This window comes from Populus trichocarpa, chromosome 18, assembly GCF_000002775.5.
Source record: "Populus trichocarpa isolate Nisqually-1 chromosome 18, P.trichocarpa_v4.1, whole genome shotgun sequence".
Classification (NCBI taxonomy): Eukaryota; Viridiplantae; Streptophyta; class Magnoliopsida; order Malpighiales; family Salicaceae; genus Populus; species Populus trichocarpa.
This window is the reverse complement of record NC_037302.2, coordinates 8,413,531-8,441,165: the sequence shown is the minus strand read 5'-3', so window position 1 is coordinate 8,441,165 and position 27,635 is coordinate 8,413,531. Positions and strand designations below refer to the sequence as shown.

At 31.3% G+C, this 27,635-nt stretch overlaps 2 protein-coding genes across 3 annotated transcripts; one reads left to right on the top strand and one right to left on the bottom strand.

Annotated features, from left to right (window-relative positions):
* Positions 1-5,491: 5,491 nt before the first annotated feature.
* LOC18107659 (asparagine--tRNA ligase, cytoplasmic 1) lies at positions 5,492-8,392 on the bottom strand. Its single transcript, XM_006371893.3, has 6 exons — positions 7,821-8,392; positions 7,085-7,675; positions 6,397-6,653; positions 6,187-6,316; positions 6,008-6,066; positions 5,492-5,889 (listed from the first exon to the last, which is right to left on the bottom strand). Exons 1-6 carry the CDS (start codon positions 8,304-8,306, stop codon positions 5,706-5,708), a joined length of 1,707 nt encoding a protein of 568 aa, XP_006371955.1. The 5' UTR covers positions 8,307-8,392; the 3' UTR covers positions 5,492-5,705.
* A 15,057-nt stretch (positions 8,393-23,449) lies between these two features.
* Positions 23,450-26,371, top strand: LOC18107661 (vacuolar protein sorting-associated protein 32 homolog 2). 2 transcript variants are annotated; one of them, XM_024589723.2, is made up of 8 exons: positions 23,450-23,618; positions 23,737-23,861; positions 24,089-24,188; positions 24,822-24,907; positions 25,017-25,108; positions 25,433-25,547; positions 25,669-25,855; positions 26,088-26,371. In XM_024589723.2, exons 2-7 carry the CDS (start codon positions 23,790-23,792, stop codon positions 25,849-25,851), a joined length of 648 nt encoding a protein of 215 aa, XP_024445491.1. In that variant the 5' UTR covers positions 23,450-23,618; positions 23,737-23,789; the 3' UTR covers positions 25,852-25,855; positions 26,088-26,371. The 2 variants fall into 2 exon arrangements, with proteins under 2 accessions (XP_024445491.1, XP_006371958.1); XM_006371896.3 differs by having other exon boundaries at positions 23,451-23,618; positions 23,740-23,861.
* The last annotated feature ends 1,264 nt before the right edge of the window (positions 26,372-27,635 follow it).

The window sequence follows — 27,635 nt, the reverse complement described above, 5'->3', positions numbered from 1 at the left end:
TGTGCCTTCCCACCTCTTCTTCCGAAGTCGGTGTGCGCTTACTTCCTGGTGAAAGTAGGCTTTTGCAGAAGAAACTGACACAATTTAGAGGCAGTCATATCGAATATGGACACATTCAGTAACCAATCACTAAATTCTGGAATTTGGGCACTAAAGCAACAAGGAGAAGAACATTAAATTCTGGAATTTGGGCCCTGCAGAAAGGATAAAAGATAAGAAGACATTGAGACGGGAAATAAGAAAATGAGACGGAAAGATTGATGAGCAGCACGTGTGGTAGAATTTGCCCTGAAAATCGAGGTGCAATATAATATAACATCTGCTCCACGGTAATTTTGCAGTTCACAGTTTATAGCTACCGTACATGTTTGAAGTCTCGGAATTACTTTATTCTTTTTGGATACGCACCATCCCTGCTCCAATTTGGCTGGTCTTGTAAGTTCTGACCACAACAACTGTACAACACCACATCAGATGTTACTCATCTGCTCTGTATTAACGATAAAGAGTAAGCTTGTCTCGTCCCACGGACCTCACCTCTGTCTCTATCTCGAGGGACTAGAATCGTGGTAATTTACTCTGTTCTTTGTGGGTTGCAGCCATGATACCTGACATCCTAACCGCTACCTGTCAAAGAAGTTGATCGTGATCCTGATCCACTGTTAGACGTGGCAGCGGTCTGCTACACTTGAGATAATGCATTCCTGATAAATGCAGATAAACCAAGCACAAATAGGTATTGAGATTACAAAAAGGTGAAGAACTGTTAAGATCATTCGCTAAGTGGTAGCAAAATGTCGATATTGGCTTTTCGTAAGATATCATAAGCCAACTCTGCACTTCACTGATTACAACTCTTAAAACACCGAGCAGTGCTTTACTTTTACAAGAAAACAGGTGGTGGAGATCTGCCCAAAAGTTCTCCTTGAGGTACAAGAAAGTTAGCAATCCAAGTAGTTCTCATTAGCCAACCTGCTTCTGCGTGAAAGCCACACTGTTGAGTTCAATTCCAGTAAAGCGGAACATGAAAAGGTGGGTTGAAGATTGGTTCAGCCACACTACCTCTAACCAAACAAAACAGGGATTTTAGACCTCAAACTCTCAATGAGAGTAATTTGTTCTTAACACATCGCCTTGTAAAGAAAACACACTCAAAGAAGAGAAGATTTCAGGAATTAAAGTGTGGGAAAATAACAAAAGGAATAAAGGAAAGCAGTAAGAGAAAGCAATAAAAATTATGGAGAAAATTTTGTAGAAAATGAATATGTGGGATTGACCTTCGTTTATAATAATATTTGGATCCTATTTACACCGTTAAATTCTACGCATGTATTAGTATCAAATAAAAAGTTTTATTAAATTCTAATACGAACTAAATACCTCTTTATCAATACACAAGTGAATACTAGTCTAATCTCTTACTTCTTATTGTTTTTTCTATTGAGCATTTATTTTTTAAATAGAATTGTATCTTCCTAGTTGTGTGTGCATTAAATTCTATTGGTCGATCATTTTTTGTTGTTGATCATGATTTCTAATTGCTTGGTCAAATGCTCAACTACTTCTTAAATACTCTTAGTCAATCAAGGATTATTCCAACTTAGTCGATTCTTCTAACTCACAACTGATTTCAGCTTTTTTCCCCTACTTTGCAATAAACAATCAATGTTCTCTACATTTGACACATGTATGTTTATTTTAAATGTAAACAATGTCCCCATCTTTCTTTGTTTCTTCAATGAAGGAATCTTAAATCCATCGAACTAATACTGAAATCGATTAATCAAATCAACCAAGTATGATGTGATAAATAACATTGTTCTTCTAAAATTAGTCAATTATGTTCTTCTAGAATTTCTTAACCCGTTTTATGAGCGAAAAATGCCATAAGAAGCAAAAGACAACCACTTTGCATAATTTTGCCCCTGCTGAACTTTAACATCAACCCCAAATTTCAGTTCTTTTTACATATTAGTCCTTGATCTTGGATTTATGCAAATTGACTATTAAACTTTTAATTTTCTTCAATTTCACCTCTGATTTCAATCAATTAAGTCTAACACTGATCTGAGGGCTCTCTGATGGAGATGAAAAACACATTAAATACAACTTGCCACAATAATTTCATGATGATTATGGTGGAAAATCAAATTATACAGGCCAAGTCTGATCAATTAACTCAAATACAAAATGAGTTATGTCAAAATAGATCTATAATCCATGGGCTTATACATATCTAAAGTAATTCTTAGGATATTCTGAAATAACAAGAACTTCAATAGAAATGTTTAGAAGTACTCAATCTCACCCTAAATATCACATACCCACATAAGAGATATCATCGCAAGCATAACATAACATGGACGTGATCACTCACGAGGTACCACTTATTTCACAAATGTATAGATAGTCTTAGACCAATTACATGATCCAACCACCTTATTGATGACTGTCTCAACTTGTAATTGGAAAGATCAATGCCCTATAGACTACTTTCTAGCAAGGAAATCTCAACATTTTTATATCCTATGGACTTATTTTTTACCAACAAAAAGAATATACTTGTTCGGTTAATTAAATGAGGTCACCATGGGTGATTCATAATTTGATAAAAAGTTCAAAAAAGATCAACATCAATTAATATCGATCATGAAATTTAAATTTATTTATGAAACTAAAAGACACTCGGGCTCTTGTTCTAAGATAACAAATACGATGGCTACACTTGAATAAAAAATGTTTATTAGTAAAAGAAAAACACAATAGATTAAGCCTTCGACCACACCAAAGGCTTTGGTCACTAGTAATGTTATATATAAAAGATGTATCAATCATGATAATGATAAATTATGGGCATAAGAAAATTATAATAAACATCTTTGTGCAGTATACAAGTGTCTTCTTGTTATTTATACAAGGTGACCAACCATAACATAAAAAATACAGGAATTAGCTATACGTAGAAGTAAGCTAAATATCAACTATGATGTGGCCTTGAACCTTGCTAAAAAGATTTTCCAATTTAATTTTTGTTTTTTAATGAGCAGAAACAATACAAAAATGAATGTTTTGGCTCAAAATAGGTTGGAATATAAAATGGCCTTTAATCATTGTAACATCATCCTTGTGAGGATTATCAATCGATAAGTAACAGATGATATGTAATAAAGGTGTAATGGTGAGAAAAGAAATAGACTCTATGATCAAAATGGTTAAAAATATATAAAATAATGAAGATAAAACTATTGCTGAATTTTTTTTACTAAATACAAATAGAGGATTTATATTAAAAAAAAAAGTACTTATCTATAAAAATATTGAAGACAAGAGATCAAAGGTTGTTTGTAGGACCCTTTACAAATAGTTTCAAGATCTTTCAAGACATTCTCCAGATTTCCATGGACACTAAGGGATCAACTTGGAGATCACAAGTGGGAAGCTCTCCAGATTTATATTGCTTATACATTAAGCCTAATAGTTAGATTATTACTAATTTATAAAGTTTTTTTTGTTGTTGTTGATTCTCAATAACAGTAAAATTTGAGTTGTTTATTGAGTACAAATAGTTAAGAAGAACACATTATAAAAACTTATTCAAGAAAATCCAAAGCACATCTCAACATTTGGCATGTCAAAGATATTTTAAAATATGGTTGCTAATTTTGTTTGAATAATATCCCTTGCCACATCATTTCTGGTCAATTTGATTGATTGATTTCAATTATAAACATGATCAAATGAAAGAATATAAGAGGCATTCTTTACATAAAAATAAATATTCATGCGTCAAATATATGAGAACAATGATTGTTCTAACAAACTAGGAACGAGAATTGAAATCAATTGAGTATAGTATATTGATCATATTGGAAAGGTCACAATTGATTAAAAGATTCGAGGAAGCATTTGACCAAGCGATCAAGGGTCATGATTGACCAAGGAAAACCAATTGAATAATAGATTTTAAATGCACACAAGGAACCAAAAAGCTTAGTTCTATTCAGAATAAGAGTCTTTAATAGAATAATTAATTTTTAAAAATTCATAAGATCAGCTTAGGATTCATGCAGTATCAATAGAGAAAGAGTTTAGCTTGTTTTAGGATTCAATAAAATCTCCTTATTTTATATCAACATCTATATAGGATTAGAGTTACGTGTTTAAATATGATTCAAATTTTATGTCATTAAAAGGGTCACACGATCATTGTGAATGGGGGTTAGCTCTATATATTCAAGTTCATGCAATTTATTTTTCTTTTCTCTTATAGGGTTTTATTTATTTCATTTATTTATTACTTTGTTTGTTTATTTCTTCATTTCCTTCACTTTAAGATTCTTGAAATTTACTCTCCTCAAAACTCATGTACTTGTATCCAGGTGGTGCTTTTAGAGAAAGTAACTATTTTTTAAGGGTTCGAGAACTAAAATCTCCACTTCTTTTATAGAAATAGTTATTATCTTATCACAAGTTTCATCCTAAGTAAATTTAATTAGAAACAATATTGTAATTTTTATTTAAAGAAAACTTGCATTTGTTTTTTATCATTATATATACATAATTATAAAAAAAAAATTATGGATATTAATGAAGATTTTATCTTATTACATATTATTCATGGTGTCAAATATATATAAATTAATTAATTTTTATAGACTTTCAAATAGAAAGAAATACAAATAAAAAATTATATAAAATTTAAAATAGTATTTATCTTTTTTATATTAATCTAGCTATTAAAGATATTATAATAAGTTTTTGTGCTTCTTAGTCAATTTAATTCAAATAACATAGTAATATATTTATTCACATTATATTATCATAATTTATTGCTGAATAGTTTAAATATTCCTCTTCATAACACAATAATCAAAGCATAGGGCAGCACAACAAAACATAAGAATTTGATTCACTTATCTTGCAAGATTACTAAGTCCCACCGTAATTTTTAGATTTATTAAAAAAATAAAAACCAAATCTAAAAAATAATATAAAAAAAATTAAAATTTTTTTTTTTTAAAAAATCTGATATAATTAAATATTTAAAATAAATAAATAATATTAAATCTAACAAATAAAAAAAAATTAAAAGATGATAAAATTAAAAAAATATATAATTTCATAAATTATTTTAAATAAAATAAATAGTAATGAAGAATTTAAAAACAAAATTAATTAAAAAAACTAAAAAAATAACAATTCAAAGATTAAAAACTAAAATTAATGTAAAAATCAATTTTTAAAAGATAAAATAAAAACAAAATACAGTCAAAAAATTAAAATTAAAATTTAATATAATCAAAGTGTTTTAATATCTTTTGTTTATTTCCAGAAAACAATAGGTGTGAGAGGTAAGAACATATGTTACAGGAAGCAAACTCGAATCAAGTAACCGGGAGAATCAGCCAGTTAGTTTCAGTGATACTGGTACACGAGTTAGCCTTAGTTGAGGCTGTAAGCACCCAAAAATCTGCAATAGGAGACAGACAAATATCGCCTGCAGAAAATATCTCAAGCAGCATCGTTGACCATATAGCATAAAAGACGTTTTACAAAACAAGAAAACTTCACCACCTATGATTTGAGTTTGCAAATTAGGTCTGCATCAAAAACCAAACAATTTAGGTTGGGAAGTAGAGCAGAACAGACTGTTGAATTCTATAGGCAAAGTGAAAACATTGTTGTGTATACTATCAACTAAAATATCACAGATCTGCTCTGCCCGGATATCTGGGGAATGGGATGACATCTCTGATATTGTCAATTCCGGTGGCAAAAAGTATCATCCTCTCAAAGCCCAAGCCAAATCCACAATGTTTTACAGTCCCGTAACGTCGCAGGTCAAGGTACCAGTCATATGGCTCAAGAGGCAGTCCCATCTCAGCAATTCTGCAAAGGAGAGTGCCCCAACAAAAAAAAAATGCACTAGTCAGTACATAAATTACAGTTAAACGAAAAACAACTCTGCATAATCTAGTGTTGGACCAATCAAGCAGACTCCCCATACCTCTGCTGAATAACCTCATAGCGCTCCTCCCTTTGGCTTCCACCAATCAATTCTCCCACCTGCAATAAACCACAACTCCGATTTGAATGGGAAAAAGGTAGGCAAATAACTACCATGTTACATGTAAGAACTGAGCACATGGCGTACAAACTTTAAAATGTGCGCAGGGAAAGGTTTACCTTTGGTACAAGGATATCCATAGCAGCCACTGTCTTTGAATCATCATTGAGCCTCATGTAGAAAGCTTTTATTCCTTTCGGATAGTTGTACACAATTACAGGCTTCTTAAATATCTCCTCTGTCAGGTATCTGTATGCATAGATAAAACCAAGCCATTGGTGCATGCAAATCAAATGGACAGAATGTGCTATGGAGGCAGATTTCCATACCTTTCATGCTCGGATGCCAAATCAATCCCCCATTCCACATTCTTCTCAAACTCCTTGCCACCCCTCACTGCCTCCTCTAGCAGTCGCACTGCTTCTGTGTAAGAAATACGCTCAAAAGGGGTAGAAGAAACCATTCTTAGACGGTCAATGCAACCTTTATCATAAAGCTTTGCCATAAGTTCCATGTCATCAAAGCACTTGTCGAGTAGCCATTGACACATGTATTTCACATATGCCTCCGCACAGTTCATGTCATCCTACAAAATTATGCAAAATCTGCTCACAACTAAAATATATTTTACATAACATATATACATAACAAAGAGGGAAGGGAGCATCCTACTCCATGTCAAGCACAAATGATTCCATCACTTTAGTAAAAACCAGAGAGACATTAAAAGAATTAACCTTTGCTTCATACATAAGATGTTGGCCTTTATTCAAGAATAGTGTTTTTATAAACACAATAGTAGTCCCAACGCCATATTTTACGAGACAGCTGAACAGATCCATAGCATATAATATAAATCATGTAGTTAAGTAAATTCGTTGATAAACAACACATCACTAACAATTCGGTTAAATGAAGACCAAACCCTGCAATTACTGGCACAAACTCTATAGATCTCGGGTCTTAAGAGTGTACAAAAACCAGATAAACCAATTAGAATAGCACATAGTAATATACCTGAAGATCAGCAAATGCTATTTCAGGCTCCACCATCCAAAACTCAGCCAAATGCCTTGAAGTGTGAGAATGCTCAGCTCTAAAGGTTGGTCCGAATGTATAGACACTAGTGACAGCACAGGCATATGTTTCAACTTGAAGCTGGCCAGAGACAGTCAAAAAAGCTTGACGGGCAAAGAAATCTTGAGCATAATCAATCTTGCCATCTTTTTTAGGGATACCAGGTTTAAGCTTAGCTCTTTCCTCCAGCCTTGAGAGATTCTCTTTAGCTATTTTTAGTCCTGCGACTGCAGCACTAATATCGTCCCTGGTTGCCTTAGCAGCTTTGAGTTGAGCAACAATCTCACCTTTCTGCATAACAGTAAGCCTTGCAGCTTCTATGTCAGCCTCTGTAGGAGGAGGGTTCTCAATCAGCTCCTTGTCGAGCTTTTCAGCTTCGTTAATCAAGGTAGTAACTTGAAACATTTCACCGGCACCTTCACAATCACTTGTGGTGACAATTGGGGTGTGAATGTATAGAAAACCATGCTCTTGAAAGAAAGAGTGTGTGGCAAAAGCAAGTGCATTGCGAATTCGAGCAACTGCAGAAATCTACAAAGAAACATCTGTCAACAACATAATGAAAAAAAAATGCTAGTACATACATACATACACATATATATGCTTTCAAAACAAGAATTAGTAGGATTCAATAACACAAACTAGAATAAACAAAGAAGCAAGAATTCGATAATACCGTGTTAGTTCGGGGCCGAAGGTGAATATGATCCCTCAAAAACTCAAGAGAGAGCTTCGTTTTGGGAATCGGGTACTTTGCAGGATCTGTGGGGCCTACATGGAGCACCCTTTCAACACGGAGCTCAATCTTCTGCTTTGTACCCTCAGGAGGAACCTTAAGCACGCCCTCAACGGACACGCAAGTCCCAGTCTGCACAAGCGTGCTCAGATCTTCTACACCAGCATCCACGATAACCTGAAGGTTGGCTGGACAAGACCCATCGTTCACCTCCAAGAATGCGAAGGAGCCCTTCCCTTGCTCTCTCCCGGTCTTCACCCACCCACCAGCGCGGACTCGATTCCCGGCCAGTCCAGCTCCGCCATCGGGACGACACACGATGGATCGGACCGGGACTCTGTCGGAAAATGGGTGCTTAAGAGATGCGCCGTCGATTATGGCCATCGCTGCGAGTTCTGATGCTGGCGGCGTGGCCGGGTCTCCCATTGGTTGGCTAAGGTTTTGGTCTAGGGAGAGAAAACTGTAACAATGCCCTAATTCAAGTTTTCCATGCACTCCCTCCACATTTTATTGGTGATTGGGTGAAAAAGGAGAGAGAAGATTAAGCGGCACTGAGGACCATAGTAAATAACATACGTGTCATCATATTCTTTGGTCTGATTTTTACTATGCTGAACAGAGCGTTTGATTGGTTCTTTCCGTGTCCGTTGATTATGAGGGAATAAGTGCCCCACCCTTTAAAGGTTGGATTCTTAACGCTTGGTATCTTTTGATTCTCCTAGGAGCCCATGCATTTCGTCACTACTATCAACGGTGGGGTGAAAATTATTAAGGATAAAATTAAAAAATATATATTCAAAAGAAAAAAAAAAATATATATATATATATATATATATAATAATAATAAAAAATTTGAGGACTAAATTTAATATAAATAACAAATAATATGATATTTTTAAATTTTTCACACCTTCCGAAAAGTGTTTTCCGTTCAAAATAAAAGGAAAACACTTTCTTGGAAATCAAGCCAAATTTTCCTTTGACTGGAAAGTGTTTTTCATTGATCAATTTTTCTAATGACAAACAAACACAAGAAAGTTTGGAAAGTGATTTTCAGAAAATCACTTTCCATCAAACAAACAAGGCATTCATTTTCGTCATTTTTCAGTCCTTAGTGGGTGAGATGAGAGAGAGAAAATGGTTAGAATCCAGCCTAGAGAGAGAAATATCATTTCTTCAATTCTGACCATCAAAACGTTAGATTTTTATTCCAAGTGGTTCCATATGATCGGGGAAGTTTGACTTGAGTGTTTTTTTACCTTGAAAATTCCTAAAAAACCAGTTCTGAGATAGGAAAGAAATTGGTTTCCGAGTTGATTTTGGATTTTTGACCGGTTTTTTGTGCTTTTAGAGGCTAAGGATTGGTTTAAAAAGGTTATTAGGGTGATTTTTAGGTGTTTTAGGTTGAGAATGAGTTTCTAGAAGAAAAAAATCAGCCACCCTGATTTTCCGGCCGCTATGGTGGCCGGAATCTAGCTATGATAAGCGACGTGTTGCCTACTACTTCTTTTTTTAATTGTCGTCCGCCCCAGTATCTAACAAAAAAATAATAAAAGCCCGCGTACGGGGCTTTTAGGCATGGGCCAAACTCTAGGCTTGGCCTAGCCTAGCTTTTTTTTATTTCTTTATAAATTTTGATTTTTTTAATGATAAGCATTATTTGATATGTTATTTTTAAAAATAAATTTTGGGTTTATGTTTTAATTAGATTGTAGTGATTTTTTTAAAGGTTACATTTTTTCTAAACAGGTTGAATAAATCAATTAATAAACAAAAGGATCATTGGATTGCTAGAGGTGCATATTTTTTATATGGCATGAATGTGGAATAGAATAAATTGTCAAGAAAGACGAAAGGTAATGTACATGTAACATAGGTGTTGTCTTGCGTGCATTGGGGGTGAATCGATGGTTTTTCACTAACTCGACCCAAAATTATACGCACGAGCCTACCATCTTTTCTTTATTGGTTACCAACTCTTATCAATGTTCACTATATAAACATTAGAAGAATCTTTTGATTTTTCAATGTAGGATTGAAAGCCCATTAGTATATATATTATATGTTTACAAGAAGAAAGTTGTGTTTTTCTAATATGAGATAAGAAAACTTTTTAGTTTAAATACTTCAACTTAAAAGGAGAAGATAATATCTTTTTAATGTGAGATAAAAAAATCTTTTGAAGTAATCTTTTAAAGTTCATTATTTACAACATGTATAACTTACATCCACATGAATTGTTTCTTAAATTTTTAACGTGAGAAATTAAAACCCCAATTTGTTTTTAATTTTCCTAGGTTTATTGGGTTAATGGGCCGGGTCTAATAACTATGGTATTAGGTTGGTATTTTATTCATTAATTGTTTTTAATAGTTTTCTCGATTTTATCCTTCAATATTGGATTGGTTGAGGAATAAACTGTATGATTTATTTTTTTACAGGGTTATTACTGTCTCAAATAAGTTCTTATTTTTAGGTTGGTGCACAATTTTGTTACCATATATTTTTATCATATAATTAAAAAATATTTTATAAAAAAAATTAGTAAACTTAATAGAGTCCATGACACGGTTCACTGGCGGACTGAGATCGATCCAATATGTCATTATCTCAATAATTTTTGTTAAAAAAGTTATCATCTTGAAATTTTGTCAAAATTTAAGTCATGTTTTTACCAATTATCAAGATTGCATTTGGATCCATGAAATCAATTAATTTAATTTGGGCTAACTCTTGCGCGATTTAGTTTGAAACTCGAATTAGGCAAATAGTAAGATTGCGAGATTTCAAATTTGACTCATTAAGTCAAGTTGAATAAAACAATTAAAGAATTCTTCAGGCTCTTAATATTTTTTTTATATTTAAAAACATTTATCTAGCCTGTGGCGTAGCATGGGCCAATGAATTAGTATTATAACAAATAGAGACACCAAACGACCAATCATGAGACTCTCTCTCTCTCTTCGATAAACAATGAGAAACTTCTTATTTCTCCCAAATCAAACAACAAAATTACTATTAAAATCAATTTCTCACACGAATTCCTATTTTTGCATGGTTGTTTGCAGTAGGTGATGGAATCTACACATGTTTCATCCTCAAAGCAAACAATAAAAAGGTGTTATTTTAGTTTATTTTTGTCTCAGAATATATCAATAGCATAAAGAGTACAAAAAAAAATAATGTCCAAAAGTCATTTTTTGTCGAATCTGCCACAGTACACAAACAAGGGAGAATTTGGACCAAAAAAATTAATAAAATTCTCAAATTTAGTATACTAGTTTTAGGAGTCCTAATCGCACCCTAAATAAAATTTGAGCTTATTTGGAGATCGTTTTCTATAGTAATCAAGGTTAGGATTAAAACTTGTCGTAACAAATCATATTCATATTATAAGGGAATTTCAGGTCAAATAAATTCAGAAAATATCTCAAGTTTTACATACTAGGTTTTAAATTTCTAATCACACCCCATATAAAATTTGAAATCATTTGGAATTCGTTTGCTATAGGAACTAAATTCAAGATTGGAATTTGTCGTAACGGGTTTAATTCGCGTCAATAATTCAAACTTGTTTTTCCGCTGTCATTTTTCAATTATAACAGTATAATAACATATAATTGATATATTTAGGTTTCATTTAAAGTTTTTATATAACCTTTTCATCTTTTTTTCTTTCACGTCTTCAAAAACGTTCATTTTTCATACAAATTTGCTTGTTACTCGTGAAATTGTAATTGTAGTTTTGTCTCTGCTTGTTTTCATATTGTTCTTGCTTCTAGATTCATAAACACATATTTGAATATACTGCTAAGATTGTTATGTTTGGTGTTGATTTCAGTCCCGTAAGAGTTGAAGAAAGGTGAGACGGGAGAAAAAAGACGCAGCGCACATATTTGAATAAAAAAACCTATATTTAAGTGAAACATGAGAGAAGTGTAATGAGAAAGTGGGTGAAAAATATATATTTCTTATCAACTACCCAATTTTCATATTCAAATATGTCGAAGGCAACCAACAACTTTGTACCATAGAGAGGAGAAAATGAAATTATAACTTAGTTACGTATTATAAATCAGTGAATGGATCGGATGACCAATGAATTTAGAGGTAGGTTGGAGAGGCATCATGTTAATGATCATAATAGAGTTCAAATTAGACTTGAGCAAAGATAAATTAATGCTAGGATGGATGTGGGCAAGTTAACATTAATGTGGATGAGTTTGTGGCTGATAATGCGAACATGAATGATGTGTCGGTAGGGTATGGGGAACATTTTGGATAACAACAAAATTGTTAGTTTGTAAGGGAAAGATATGGTGATAATTTTGGCCAGAGGGATAATTATAGGTACTAGGACCATAATGAGGAGATGATGTATATGGCTGTAAAGATGAAGAAACAACTTAAACGAAAGAGTACCATTTGACAAAGCCAACCATTAAGCCCTTCAAAACCTTGGAAACCCAATTGGAAGGCTAACACTAGGGGTGTTCCATCACATCAAAATGAGGAGGGTAAGGTCAAATACCTTAGAGAGAAGAAATACACCTCGGTCGTTGTTAAAGGTAACAACGTTACTCTTACTTCATGTAATCATGATATTAAATGCTTTCGTTATCTAAGTTTTGATCATATTGCTTCACAGTGTCCAAACAAAAGAATCATGGTTATGAAAGCTAAAAATGAGGTTGAGGTCGACGGGGAGGATGAAGAGGAAAAGATGCCACCATTAAAGGATGATGTTTGTGTTGAGTATCTAGTTGAGGGAGAGGCATTTATGGTGATGAGAGCACTAAATATGCATATCAAGGTGGATTATTTAGAAGGTTAGAGGGAGAACATATTCCACACAAGATGTCATGTTCATAATAAGGTACGTAGCTTAATTATAGATGGTAGTAGTTGCACTAATATAGGTAGTACTAAATTGATGAGAAAGTTGAACTTGTGCACTACCAAACATCTCATACTTTATGAATTACAATGGTTGAATGATGGTGGTAAACTAAAAGTGAATAAGCAGGTTTTAATTGTTTTTTTACTAGTAAATATTGTGATGAGGGTTTATGAGATGTTGTGTCAATGCAAGCTAGTTAATTGTTTATTGGTAGACCATGGTAGTATGATAAGAGAGATATGCATAGTGAAGTGACAAATATGTATTCTTTTAAGATGAATGTAAGACCTATAACTGTTATATCTTTGACAAATTGGTTGCAATCTTAGTACACATCAATTGAGTTTCGGCATTGAGTGAATCCAACGCAAACAAAGCCAATAATGACTTGCAAAAAGGCATTCACTATGCGAACCCAAATGTCAATGTCTCTAACTAATTATTGGAATGAATAGGGAAATACCTTATTCTTTTTTTGTAGTTGTAATGTATTAACTTAAATGAACAAAGTAAAAAAAGCAAATCAAAACACGTATGCAAGTATCAACAAGAAAGTAAAATATAGAATACTTGTTTAATATGCTAGCTAAAGAGGCCATGAATGAAGTATAAAGAATGAGCAACAAGCGAACAAATGTAGCAGCCTAAAAGAAAGAGCAAAAGGTTTATAGCTTTAAGAAGCAAATCCACTAATAATAAAAATATTTAAAAGAATAACACATAGAATTTATAGAATATTTATAAGGAAAAGGCAACGGCAAGTTAGCAAAAAACATTGCAAGTATAATAAATAATTCCAAACTATAAAACCATAGAAAAAAAAAAGGAAAGAAGAAACTTTATTATAAATAAAGCTAAAAGATGTAGAGAAAACATTGTTTCCCCACACCTAGTAGCATTGTGGATTATAATAGTAATCCACAATGTTGGTTTTTTTTCATTTGGACCTTTTTTTCCTTTAGTTATTGATTTTTTTTTTAATTCCATCATTCTATGATATGTTTATAGGGGTTTAGAGTTGATAATTTATTTTAATTTGCCTTTTATATGGTTATTGCAATATCAAAAAAATATCTCAGCATCGAATTGATATCGGAAAAATATCTCAGCATCGTAGTATGGTCTATTTTTTTTTAAAAAAATAGTTATATAAAAAATAATTTAAAAAAACTAGGTCAATAAACTTTGTGGAGTCAATGACCCAGTTTGCAAGTTTAGTGAGGTAATCTTGGTTGTCCCCGTTTGCTGGTTTAGTAGGGTATTTTTTTCTAATTAAACTCGATTATATGATTGTTTATTTTTTTATCATATATTAAAAAATAGTTTCGAAAAAAAAACATGTTATTAAATTTTAGAAACTCCATAGGCCTATTGACGGGTATGACGAGTTTAACTTTTTTTTTTTTATATAAATTCATTTTTTTTTTTGATTTTATCATTTGATATTAGACTGATTGAGAATTGAGTTTCTATGAGGTTATCATAGTTTTAAAAAATATCTCAGTATTGGTTTGACACTTGATTTTGCGATCGTCTATTTTTGTTATCATATAGTTAAATAAACAGTAGTTTAGAAAAAAAACAAGTTATCAATTGCAATGGAGTCCATTACCCAGTTTGTGGGTTTAACGTGTTGACCGGGTTACCCAATTCATAGGTTTAGTGGGTTTACCCATCAAACCTGATATGTTTTTTTTTAGTTTGTGGTCCTTTAATTTTTCTATTTTTTTTTATTTCACTCTTATTCAATATTGGATTAATTGAAAAATGAAATTAATAGTTAATTTTTTTCTACTTTCTACAGGGTTATCACGATCTCAAATAATTTTTTTTAGGGTTGATGCTCGATTTTGAAAGCATTTTTTGTTATCATAAAATTAAACAAAAATAATTTACAAAAACAATAAAATTATTAAACCTATTGAAGTTCATAACCCAAGTCGTAGGGTGATCAAGGTCGATCCAATGTGACATCATCTCAATATATATAAACAATTATTGGCTTAAATGTTTTTTAAAAGTTGTTTCATGTTTTTACCGGTTATCCAAGTTGTCTTTAAATATATTAAATTAAATAATTTATTTTGAATCAGTTTCTATACAATTAATTCAAAATTTAAACTAAATAAAAAGTGAGGTTGACAGATCAAACTGATTCTTTAAAGAGAATCACTCTTATTTAATTTTTACTCGTAAATCCATGCACTCCCTTCTCATTTTATTGGTGATTGGGTGAATAAGGAAAGATTAAGTGCTAGTGACGATCATGGTAAATGATATATGTGTCAATATAATGATTCTTTGCTCTAATTTGTTACAATGGCGAGCAAAACATTTTACTGATTCTCTCTGTCTGGTCATTGATTAGGATGGAATAAATACTTTGCACTTCACTTCATAGCTTGGATTCTTAACGCGTGGTATATATCTTTTGTTTCTTCTTGGAGCCTAATAAGCTATACCTTGTTTGGACAGCGACTCTGAAGATAATGCATAAGAGAAGGAAAAAATTGTTCAAGTTAACTTGCTGGAGCCAGTGGTTGAACAGACTCAAGTTCCCGGAGCCAACAGTCATTGGCCATGCGATATTTTTGCAGACGGAGTCGTAACCATGGCTAACATTTTGCTTCAAGATTTGGAAAAGTTGACCATGTTCGAGGCTACCACTGAGCCTCAAGATTTCAAGAACTTGTACAAGACTGGCTAAAATTCTCGAAGATTTGACACATTCAATCAACGAAGAACTTTACGAACTTCATTACCTCAACATCAAGGAGAGAGTCCATATCATGGTCGTGATGTTTTCTATTTATCAACGGTAATTTTTTTGAAGATTTATTGGTTGATGAATAGTTGCTGCAAGTGGTTGATTCTTTGATATTTTGGTGCTTTATACATGAAGTCTTTTATATTTTTAAAAAATCAAAGTGAAGGAAGCAAATTTAGACCATTTATTTTACTTTTAAAACTAGTTATTTAACTTCGTTTCGCTGCTGGTTGGATAATATTTTTGAAAAAAAAATATGCAACCTTTTTAAATGTATTTTTTACAACAAAAATATAAACTATAAATAAATAAAAAAAGCTTATGCATGTATTTAACTAAATAAATTAAGAATCTTTTGTGCCACTAAACGCCAAAAAAAAAGTATTAACGTGCATCTATACGACTCACCTAGCTGCAAGGTGAATAATTTTCTTTAATGCAAAAGAATTAATGTGTAAATGTTATTAACGTATTTTTAATAGCTAATAAAAAAAACTGTGAATTAAAAAGTCGATATTTATATATAATATAATATAGTAAAGATCATATGCGTCAATAAAGATATGTAAGATCTCGAGCTCATTTTTAACCTAGTAGAAAAATAATACAATGTTGCAATTGCTACATTGACACACCATTTCCTTAGGCTTTGTATAATAATTTTTCAAAAACAATATAAAGAAAAGAAGAAAAATTACAAAAGAATGAAGATAAGAATAAAAAGAATGGTATAAATAGGCAAGTGTAGAGTGATAAATATTCTAAATCTAAAAAATAAAAAATAAAATTTTTTTTCCAAAAAGAAGTGTAAAGAAAAAAAGGAAAAACTAAAAAAATATTACAATGAAGATAAAAAAAAAACAAATGGTGATAAATAAGTGAAGTGTAAAATAATGAAAATGTCAAAGTATAAAGAGAAAACAAATATAAGAAAAACTTGTTTCCTAAAAAAAAATAAAAAATTGCAGATTTGCCACCAGCATTATAAAAAAATTGGAGAAAATTTCAATTATGCCATTTCTACATTAAAAAAAAAAACTCATTTCCTTTAAGTGTAAGTTTGGCATAAACATAACCATCTAGGTGGTGACCCAGTGGTAAAAGCTTGAGACTAAGAGGTTTGCTCCCTCTGTGGTCTCAGGTTCGAGCCATGTGGTTGCTCATATGATGGCCACTGGAGGCTTACATGGTCGTTAACTTCAGGGCCCGTGGGATTAGTCGAGGTGCGCGCAAAGCTGGCCCGGACACCCACATTAAACTAAAAAAAAAAAAAAAAGTTTGGCATAAACATGTTTTATTATTATTATTATTAGAAGCATGGTTTTTCAAATAAAAACTTATCATGGTATATAAAGAAATTTGTATCAAGAAACAAAAAAATAATGTTTTGATTATTGTTATGTGATTGTATAAAAAATAAAAGAATAAGTAGTTCTAGAAAATAATATAAAAATAGACAATTAAAAAACTAGAAATATATATTTTATTCTAATTGAATATTCATATGTAATTATTTTGAAAGGTTGCTGCTAGTTTTATGTATAATCATAATAAAAAAAAATATTACAACTCAATTCTTATTTAAAATCATAAAATGATAGAATAATTTTTAAAATATATATTAATAAGATTTTATTTTAAGATATTAAAAAATAAAAATAAAATAGAAGATGAATGACTAAAGAATCAAGCACGGGTGTCTGTAAACCTAAAAGTCCAAACTCATGCACTTGGGCTTTGAAGCCTAGGTTATAATTTCCTTTTAAAAGGTGGCGTCGTACACCTGTAATAATTTTCGATCATTGTAGATGGCTAAAAAATCAAGGTTAGATTTTTTGGATCATAAAAACCAAAAATTCTTAACAAAAAAAACATGAAAGAAACACATTATGGACATTTAAAACCTTATTTCTAACTACAAAACACAATTTAATCGGTACAAAAACTTAGAATTAAATCAAATTAGAAGTATTTTTCGAGCTCTAATCTTTTTTTCTTCAACATCATTGAAGGTATGAACCATCTCCATTAAGTTTCTCTCTTAAAGATGAATTCATAGACACCACAATCAAAGTTATTAGTGGCCAAAATTTGGCCACCTGGAGCTTTCTCTCTCCTTTATATTTTAAGTGACTTTCTCTCTTCTTTATCAATAGTTGGGGATTAAAATGTAAAATAAATATTTATTGAACCATCTCCATTAAGTTCCTTTTTTAAAGATGAATTCATAGACACCGCAATCGAAGTTATTAGTGGCCATAATTTGACCACCTGGAGCTTTCTCTCTCCTTTATATTTTTAAGTGCCTTTCTCTCTTCTTTATCAATAGTTGGGGATTAAAATGTAAAATAAATATTTATAACAGAAAAGTAAAAAAAAAAACTATAAGGACCAAAGTATAGAATGTCATGCTATTTGAACATTAAAAATGAAAAACAGGTTTTTTATGTTAACATCGATCCATGTTCTTTTAAGTTTTTTTATAACTTAACCCTATAATTGTATTTGGTAATATCAATTTTTAATGTAATGTATTAACAATCTTTGCCACATCGTATATGCAATAACATGTAATGTGAAACAAAACTCAACACATAAACCATAAAAACATAACTCAAAAGGACTAAAATAGAAAAAAAATTAATGACTGGAGTGAAAATAATAAAAATCTTCAATTGGATATGAACAGTGAGGTGCAACTTAATATGAGAACATTATCTTCAAACAATATTGTGGGACTATCTTCACTAGTTAACAATCCATATTTTTCTATTATATGCTAGATAATTGACCTCAGCCATATACATCCTCAACTTGGTTTATGGATTGTAATAATTTCTGAATGATTTGATGAAGTAGTCATTAATGTTTGTTTGATGTATCTCCAAAAAATTACAGTGTCTCTATAGGTAAATAGATAACCTGTTTGTAATCTTTTTTTGTGTGGATCAGAGAGATAACCCTCATCTGCATGCCCAATCAATTTTGAATTTGATTCACTATAAAATAACCCTATTTTAGTTTTTCTATGGAGATAGCGAAGTATATGTTTGATCCTATTCCAATGTCTTTTTGTGGGAGTGGAACTGTATCTTGCCAATAAATTGACTACAAAAGCTATATTTAGTCTTGTACAATTTACAAGATACATGAGTGCTCCAATAGCACTAAGATATGGTACTTTTAGAACAAGAATTTATTCATCCTCTTTTAACGGTCGAAAAGGATCTTTCTTCGCATCAAGTGAACGAACAACCATAAGTGTACTCAAAGAATGAGCATTGTCCATGTAAAAGTGCTTCAGGACCTTTTCTGTATATGTTGATTGATGGATAAATATTCCATTTGATATAAATGTTCAATTTGTAAACCAAGATAAAAAATTTATCTTTCTAAGATCTTTCATCTCAAATTCATCTTTCAAATAGGTTGCAGCTTTTATGAGCTCTTTAGGAGTACCAACAAGATTTAAATCATCAGCATATATAGTAACAATAGCAAATATAGATGTGGTTTTCTTAATATAAATGCACGGGCAAATCTCATTATTCTCAAACTCATTTTTTAGGAGGTACTCATTAAAACAATCATATCACATTTAACCAAATTACTTCAACTCATAAAAATATTTTTGTAGTTTAATAGAATAAACACCTTTTGGTTTATCATAAAAGGCTTCATGAATTTTGAATCCTTCAGGGATTTTCATGTGGAGATCCTTATCTAATGATCCTTATAAATATTTTGTAACTATATCCATTAAACACATATGTAGAGTTTCTAAGACTAGTAAACCAATCAAAAATCTAAAAGTGATTGCATCCATAATTGAAGAATAAGTTTCCTCATAATCAATGTCAAGTCTTTGTGAGAAATCTTATGCAACAAGTCATTTCTTGTATTGAAAAATTTCAATATTCTCATTTCATTTTCTAATGAAAATTCACTTATATCCAACAAATATAACACCTTTAAGTGTATGAACTACATGTTCAAATACTTCGTGTTTTGCAAATGAGTTTAACTCTGTTTGGACTGCTTATTTCTATAGTGGTCAATCATTTCTATGTCGATATTCTTCGATAGTTTGTGGTTCAATTTCATCATCACTGTTGGTGGTGCCAAAAGCAACCTTAAATACAAATACGTCATTTATGATAATTTTATTTTGATCCAAAATCTCTCTTGTATGAACATAGTTTATGAAGATCTTATTATTTCTAGGTACTTCGATCTCTTTAGAAGATATCTCTTCAAGACGTCTCTCTTTAAGAGGATCAATATTAGAAGATGATCTTGATACAATATTTATTGTTTGTTTTATGGATGAGGAATCTTCAGGAGTGCAATCATCCATTTATTGTAATTTTTGTTTTCTAGGATTTTTGTCCTTAACACCAACATGTCTTCCGCACTTCAAGTGTGGTATATATTTATTTTCTACTATATTGCCTTTTTTTTTCTTAAGAGATTTCAATTCCAGATGGAGCATTTACAGCTAGAATATGAGATTTAACCACCTTTTTACTATTAGTAAAAACTCTCGTAATTGATTTGCAATATTTTATAAATGAATTATCTTTTGAACTTCAAGTTCACATTAATCTGTCATTGGATCAAAATGAGATAACTTCAGGTTATTCTAAGTAATTTTCTGTTGTGCTTTAGGCACTAACTTTTCTTTCTCTAATAATGGGAAAATATTCTCATCAAAATGATAGTCTTCAAAACATGCCTTAACAGCATCATCAGTCAAAGGTTCAAAGAGTCTAATAATAGATGGAGAATCAAAATCAACATAAATTCTTATTCTACATTATGGATCCATTTTAGTCCTTTATGAGGGTGTTATAGGCACATATACCACACAACCAAAAGTTCATAGATGAAATATAATTATGGTATATCAAAAACAAGTTGTAAAGGAGAATATTTATGGTAATCACTTAGTCTAATTCTAACCAATGATATAGCATGTCCACAAACATATGTAGGGAATTTTGATTTCATAAGTAATGATCTAGCAATTAATTGAAGGCGTTTTATAAATGATTATGCTAAAGCATTTTGAGTATGTACATGAGAAACAAGATGTTCAACAACAATTCCAATAAAAGTGCAAAAATTATCAAATGCTTGAGAAGTAAACTCACCAGCATTTTCCACTTGAATTTTCTTGATTGGATAATCAGGAAATTGTTGTAGTCTGATAATCTGTGTTATTAATCTAGCAAACGCAACATTTTAGCTTGAAAATAAACAAATATGTGACCATTTACTTGATATGTCAATCAATACCATAAAATATCTAAAAGGTCCGCATGTTGGATGAATAAATCCACATACATTTCATCGAATTCTTTTAAGAAAAGATGGTGATTCTATAAAAACCTATTTTATGGATATGATTTGGTAATTAATTTATCTTAAGAACATGTAGTAGATGGATTTTCACTTGGTAAAAAAATCTTCAGGTTCTTTAAAGGATGCCCATGTAAATTTTCAATAATTTGTCTCATCATTATTGATCTCAGATGTTCAAGTTGATCATGTCAAAGCATAAATATTTTTAGGTCGGAGCACTTCTAGTATATTTGTTTCGATAGATTTCATAATTGTATAATAAATTCCAGAAGAGAAAGCAAGTTATTTTTCAAGTACAAGCTTCTTACCTGAAATATATGAAATAATCTATCACAACATTTGTTTCAATAGGTTTCATCTATTATTTCAATATGATAACTATTAGCACATATATCTTTAAAATTGAGTAAATTCCTTTTGGACTCATATGAATATAATGCATCTTTGATGCCCAGTTTTGTGTTATTTAGTAACAAAATATTAGCTCTTTCGAAGCCTTTAATCATGTTTGTGTGGACCTAGTGTGTGTTTGGGTGGGACGTGTGGTGGCTTTTTTTCAAAAGTATAACTTGTTTAAAGCACGAATCACACTTCATAAAAGCAAAAAATACATGTTTTTTTTGAAAAAAAAAATCATCACACCTCCCACCCAAACACACACCTAATATTGTAGTGACATTAGCTTTGGTTAATGTCAAATATTCAAAGTATTTCTTTTCCTTGAGAATTGTGTTCGTTGTTGCACTATTTGCCAGACATAAATCTTCATCATGAAAAGTCACGTCTCTATTCAAAATATAATTAAAGTTTATTATTTAACTTAAATAAAATTGAAATTGTTTATTGAAAATACAATAAGATAAATTTTCTAATACAAATGAAAAATATTAATCATCCCTAAGGATTTTACTACTAAGCATGTTATTTGTTTTATCTGGGTTTTTAAAGAGATCATAAACATCAAGATAAGTATTATGACCTTCAAAATCATCTTTATGAATAAAATTAGTTGATATACATTTTGTTTTAGAGAGACTTGATATAAATTTGTAAGATGTTTTGACATGTGACAAATATGAGACCAATGATCATGCATATCACACTCATGACACTTATCTTCAGATGCATGCAAATTCTTTCCTCTCTTTTTGGGTTCATTATGTCTCCATTTTTGGTATTGTGGGTTGCCTTTTGAATGATTATCTCTTCTCTTTTTCCATTTATTTTTTCCACATCTATATCCTTGGTTCTTTTTTGTCTTTTGGATAAAAGTTTCATTCACTTTAAGGAATGGTTTAGAACCCGTGGGATGAGATTGATGGTTTTTCATCAAAAGCTCATTAGTTTTGTTAAGCCATAAGAAGACATAAAGTTAGTTCCGAGTACCTCTTAAAATTACATTTTCTATATTGTTGCTATATGACAATATTTGAGACATGAAAAGTAGATAATGTTTTCTTTAATATTTGGTCTTTTATGATATTCTCACCACACAATTTCAGTTGTGAGATAATTTTAAAAAGAGCAGAATTATATTCATTAACCGATTTAAAATCTTGCAACTTCGAGTGCAATCAATCATGACGAGTTTGATGAAATATGGTAAAAAATTTTGTGGTCATAACTTTCCTTTAGATTTTGCCACAGAACAAGATGATATTTTATTGTGAGATAATCAACTTTTAATTCTTCATGGAAATGGTGGCGAATAAAAATCATTACTTTTGCTCGATACTACAAGGATGTGTTATTTTCTTTGATGGTGTCTCCAAGATTCATAGCTTCTATTTGAATTTCAACATCAAGGATCCATGACAAATAATTATTCTCAGAGATATCAAGAGCGTTAAATTCAAGTTTCGTCAGATTTGATGTTATCTGTAAAAAAAAAAAACTTATTAAATAAAATCATAAATATAAAAGAAAAAAAATAGTCTTTTAAGACTGCTATTTATTTAGTTCTTTAAAAATACTAGTTATTCAAGAACTATATTTAATTTATTTAATTCTTTAGGAAATTACAATACTAGTTCTTAAAAACCTTTAAATCTTGATAAATAAATAAAATTTTTTTTTATTAAAATAAGTCACGAAACCAAATATATTCCATAAAATATGAACATTAATGAAAATAAAAAAAATATTGAAATTGATACAAGCCACGTAAGATAGAAGTTTATATATTTTAAGATTTTAATATAAATTAATTAGAGTGAACGTGTTGATAATGTGTTAAAAAAATAAAAAATAAGTAAAAATATATATATTCAGAATAAAATTTAAAGAAAAAATTTATATATTTTTTAATATTTAAAATAAAAAAATATTAAAAATATTAAAACACACTAAAAAAATTTAAATGTGATGAAAATCCAAAAGATTAAACCATTAGCCATAAGTCTAAAAAATTATAATTGATATTCATATATAATTACAGATTTTATATCATAATAATAATAATAATAATAATAAGTGGGACCGACAAAAGAAAATGACCTGAAACGCCGTGAAGAAACAGGCCAGCCAAACAGCTTCACTCCTACACAAGAACATCACGCTTCGGGGGAAATAAAAAATAAAATAAAATAAATCCCCAAAACAAAACCTGCCTCTCTCTCTCTCTCTCTCTCTGTATTCTCTCGTCAACGTGTCCATCATCAAAAGCCCTAATATCTGAATTCGATCTTCCTCGATTTGATTTTCACAGGTCTGTTTCTATCATTATCTCTTATTGAATTGAGTTTGTTGTCGATCGATCGGTCTTGATTCTTGGAATTGGGGCTTGATTTGACATTCCAACGTTGAATTTTGTGTTTGCAATATAGTAGATCGCGAGGCAGACGGGCAGGCAGGGTTCTTAAACCTAACACAATCCACCATGTTTAACCGCTTATTTGGAAAACCTAAGCTGGAATCCAGTGCCCTTACTTCGTTAGACAAATTAAACGAGGTTATTTTCCTTTTATTTTTATGTTCTTTTCCCCCGTAGTTTGATAGATTTCATTTGTTTAAAAAAAAATTAATTATTGTTGTGTACATGTTTCTATTATTATTAGTTTGTTATTGTTTATGATTGATTCAACCAGGTTTACTATTTATGTGTTGATTGGATTTTTTATTTGTACTGTAAAAATATTCCCTTTTTTTTTTCAACTAAGCTGTCAATGCTCTATATAGACACTTGAAATGCTCGAGAAAAAGGAGAAGGTTCTAGTTAAAAAGGCAGCGGCCGAAGTTGAAAAGGCTAAGGAATTCACTAGAGGGAAGAACAAAAGGGGTATGATAATGCTACATCATAGTAACCATTTATGGTTGGTTTGATCGTTTCCTTTAATTATTATTTTTTTCCTTTGTGTTATCCATTTTACTTTTACAATGCATATGCAAGTCTACTTGGTGGGCTACTGAAAATTGGCAGATATATGCTGCTGTTTTATATCTTTGCATTTTTATTGCTAAATAGATACTTCATGTGCTTTTTTTATCTGTCATTGTCCCCTCTTTGTTTTTTCACGGAACATCAAGAGACGAAGTTATCCAACTCTAGATTTCATATCTTCATTGATTTTCATGTTTCTGATATTCACAATGGACATTGATATTTCTTTTAATTGTACTACTTAGATAATATTGTCTTGGAAAAAAACTCTATTGAAATTCGTAACTCTACTGAGCAGTATTAGACTTTGACGTGCTTCTATGTTTTAGCATCGTGGATTTTTGAATCTGTGACTATGGATGTGGAGTATCATCTTGATACTGTAATCAAGTGAAGAACCATTGTTAATGATTTCCCCGTACAGACATCGATTACATGAATATATAACTTAAAAACAAATCCTTGTGCAGCATTATTTACAGAATTTGGGTTCTTTTCGGTCAAATACTGATTGATGATGCTTTTTTCCAGCTGCAATTCAATGTTTGAAGAGGAAGAGGCTGTATGAGCAGCAAATAGAACAACTTGGAAACTTTCAATTACGTATTCATGATCAGGTCAGCTGGTGTTCTTACTATTGCTTTTGTTTTCAACTGCATCTTAATAAATCTGTGTAGGTTGAATGGTAGAGCCTTAAATTTTGTGCTCTGGATGTCAATTTTACAGATGATAATGCTAGAAGGTGCAAAAGCTACTACTGAAACTGTAGATGCATTAAGAACTGGTGCATCTGCTATGAAGGCGATGCAGAAAGCAACGTATGTACCAATTATATCATTTAAACTTATTAGTGGAATCTTCACTCATGGTTTGCTTATTGTCTTTGGTTGCAATATTTTCACTTTCCTGGTTGCTGTGCCCAAATTGTAAATTTATAGTGCTTGTTTCACCCTGAAAATATTTACGATTCTCGTTCTCTTGTCCAATTTAAGTGTTTCTTTTTGAATGACTGTTAACAGGAAACACCATCTTTATTTGGCTTCAACTTGGTGTGCCATTCCATTTTATTTGCAGTTGTGATATTTGATTAATGAAGTTGTATGGTACATGTGATTAATATATGTGAAAATGATGGATTATAGGAATATTGATGATGTGGACAAGACAATGGATGAGATCAATGAGCAGACAGAGAACATGAAACAGATTCAAGAAGCATTATCAACCCCCATTGGTTCTGCAGCTGATTTTGATGAGGTCAGTGTCTTACAAGGAAAATTTTAATTCTCTCAACTCTAAACCCTGTTGAGAGCATATCACTCCAAATTGCACACAAGTTTTCATCTGGCAGAGCATCTAAATAGTTGGACCTTTTCAGGATGAATTGGAGGCAGAACTTGAAGAACTGGAAGGAGCTGAATTGGAAGAACAGCTTCTTCAGCCAGCAACAACAGCTCCAGCGGCTCCAGTGCACGTCCCAGCTGGCAAGAAACCAGCTCCTAAAAAACGCACAGCTGAGGAAGAAGAACTTGCTGACTTGCAAGCTGAGATGGCACTCTGAGCAGGTTTACCTTTTGTTTGCTCGTAAACTGTGATTTGATCCTTCTTTTCAGACATTATACACTACCTAGTAGTTAATGGCTAAACCATTAAGAAAAAGTAGACTGCAATTGGATGCACTGAACAAAACATGTTGGAAGTTATTCCGCTGAACAAAATAACACATGAATGCAGTTGAATATTGCTGCAGTGTGAGCAAGTACTTGTAGAGTTGATTTTCTTAGTTGGCTGTTGCAGGTACCATGTTCCAGAACAAAGAGATTATTTACTTTGCGTAAATTAAGTTTGTGCGTCCATCTTCTTCTTCAGAAGATTGTCCATCCTGTATTATGGAGTTTCTGCTGCTACTCCCACGCATCCAGTGTGCATCGAGGAGTGAATAGACAATGTATATAATATTGCGTAAACTGAATCTAGTTCCCCTTAAAATTTGTATCCTGACGTTTGAAGCTTTTTGGTTGTGTTTGGTATCACTTTTACTCGATAACATTTCTTTCTCAGCAAGGGGATTCTTTGACTAATTCTCTCTTATTATGTGTCACCAACTTGGTTACCTTCAATTATCGTTTAAAATATAGTGAATAAATGCATAGTGTCCTTTTGGGTAGTATTTGGTATGTGGTATCAGAAAGTATTGGTTGGACCGGATAGGACTGGACAAATAACTGTCTAGACCGGTGTTTGGTGTGTCTTGACCGGTGTTTGGTGTGCTTTGGATTAGATTAGACCAGATAATTTGCTCGATTTTCTGTTTGGTAGACACTAGACGAGACTTGATCGACTCGAGGTTTAAAGGAAGGATTGATCTAACTTGACCCGGTTAAAAATTCAAGTCAACCAGTGACTCGGTCACTCTAAAAATAAAACAAAGGTAAAATTTCTGATAGGGCTTTTTTGATTTTTTTTTCTTAAATTGAGTCAACCCGACTTGACATAGGCCTTGTTCCAGGTTGATTTTTTAATTGAATTTTTTAAAACTATAATAATAATTATTTATATTTTTATGTTGACTTGGTTAATGGTCTCAATTCATAACTAGAGTAGTGCCTTAGGTCGATCCTTGAGTAGAATTTTAAAAGTATAATAATTTTTTTTTTATGTGGACTCAAGTTAATGGTCAATCTGGCCTTTGACCTGAATCAACTCTCGAGTCGAGTTTTAAAATTATAATAGTAACTATTTTTATTTTTATATTGACTAATAATATCAATGGTCAACTTGAATCGTGATCTAGGCCTAGCCTTGAGTTAACTTTGAAGTCTAGTTTTAAAACTATAACAATAATAATTTATATTATTATATTAACTTGGGTCAATGATCAACCTGACTTATCTCTTGATCCTAGTCCCGGACTAATTCCCGAGTTAAGTTTTAAAATTATGATAATAAATTTTTTTATCTTTATGTTAATTCAAGTCAATGATCAAGTCGACCCGTCCTTGAATTGAGTTTTAAGACTAATAATAATTATTTTTATTCTTACCATAGACCCAAGTCAATAGTCAACTCGACCTATAACCTGGACCTTGTCTCGGGTCAAATTTTAAAACTATAACAATTTTTTTAATACTTACTATTGATTTAGTTGAACTAAATTAATCCTTGAACAGAAAATTAAACAAATTTACAAAAAATTTTCTATTAGAATAGTTTTGGATATAACAAAAATTAACTTTTATACTATCTAAAAATACATCAACCAACTCCAAAAAAATAAATAATTTATCATGTCAAATCCATCGTTGTCTCTTATGGATTTATGAAAAGTGAGATCCATTTGGCATT

What these genes read in the sequence shown, in the direction of transcription:
- LOC18107661 (XM_024589723.2), top strand. Translation starts at nt 23,790, where the DNA reads ATGTTTAACCGCTTATTTGGAAAACCTAAGCTGGAATCCAGTGCCCTT. An exon ending in TAGAGGGAAGAACAAAAGGG is followed by an intron (nt 24,189 to 24,821) that starts GTATGATAATGC and finishes GCTTTTTTCCAG; the next exon opens with CTGCAATTCAATGTTTGAAG. An exon ending in AAGGCGATGCAGAAAGCAAC is followed by an intron (nt 25,109 to 25,432) that starts GTATGTACCAAT and finishes GATGGATTATAG; the next exon opens with GAATATTGATGATGTGGACA.
- LOC18107659 (XM_006371893.3), bottom strand. Translation starts at nt 8,306, where the DNA reads ATGGGAGACCCGGCCACGCCGCCAGCATCAGAACTCGCAGCGATGGCC. An exon ending in TTCGGCCCCGAACTAACACG is followed by an intron (nt 7,676 to 7,820) that starts GTATTATCGAAT and finishes GTTTCTTTGTAG; the next exon opens with ATTTCTGCAGTTGCTCGAAT. An exon ending in TATGAGGTTATTCAGCAGAG is followed by an intron (nt 5,890 to 6,007) that starts GTATGGGGAGTC and finishes TCTCCTTTGCAG; the next exon opens with AATTGCTGAGATGGGACTGC.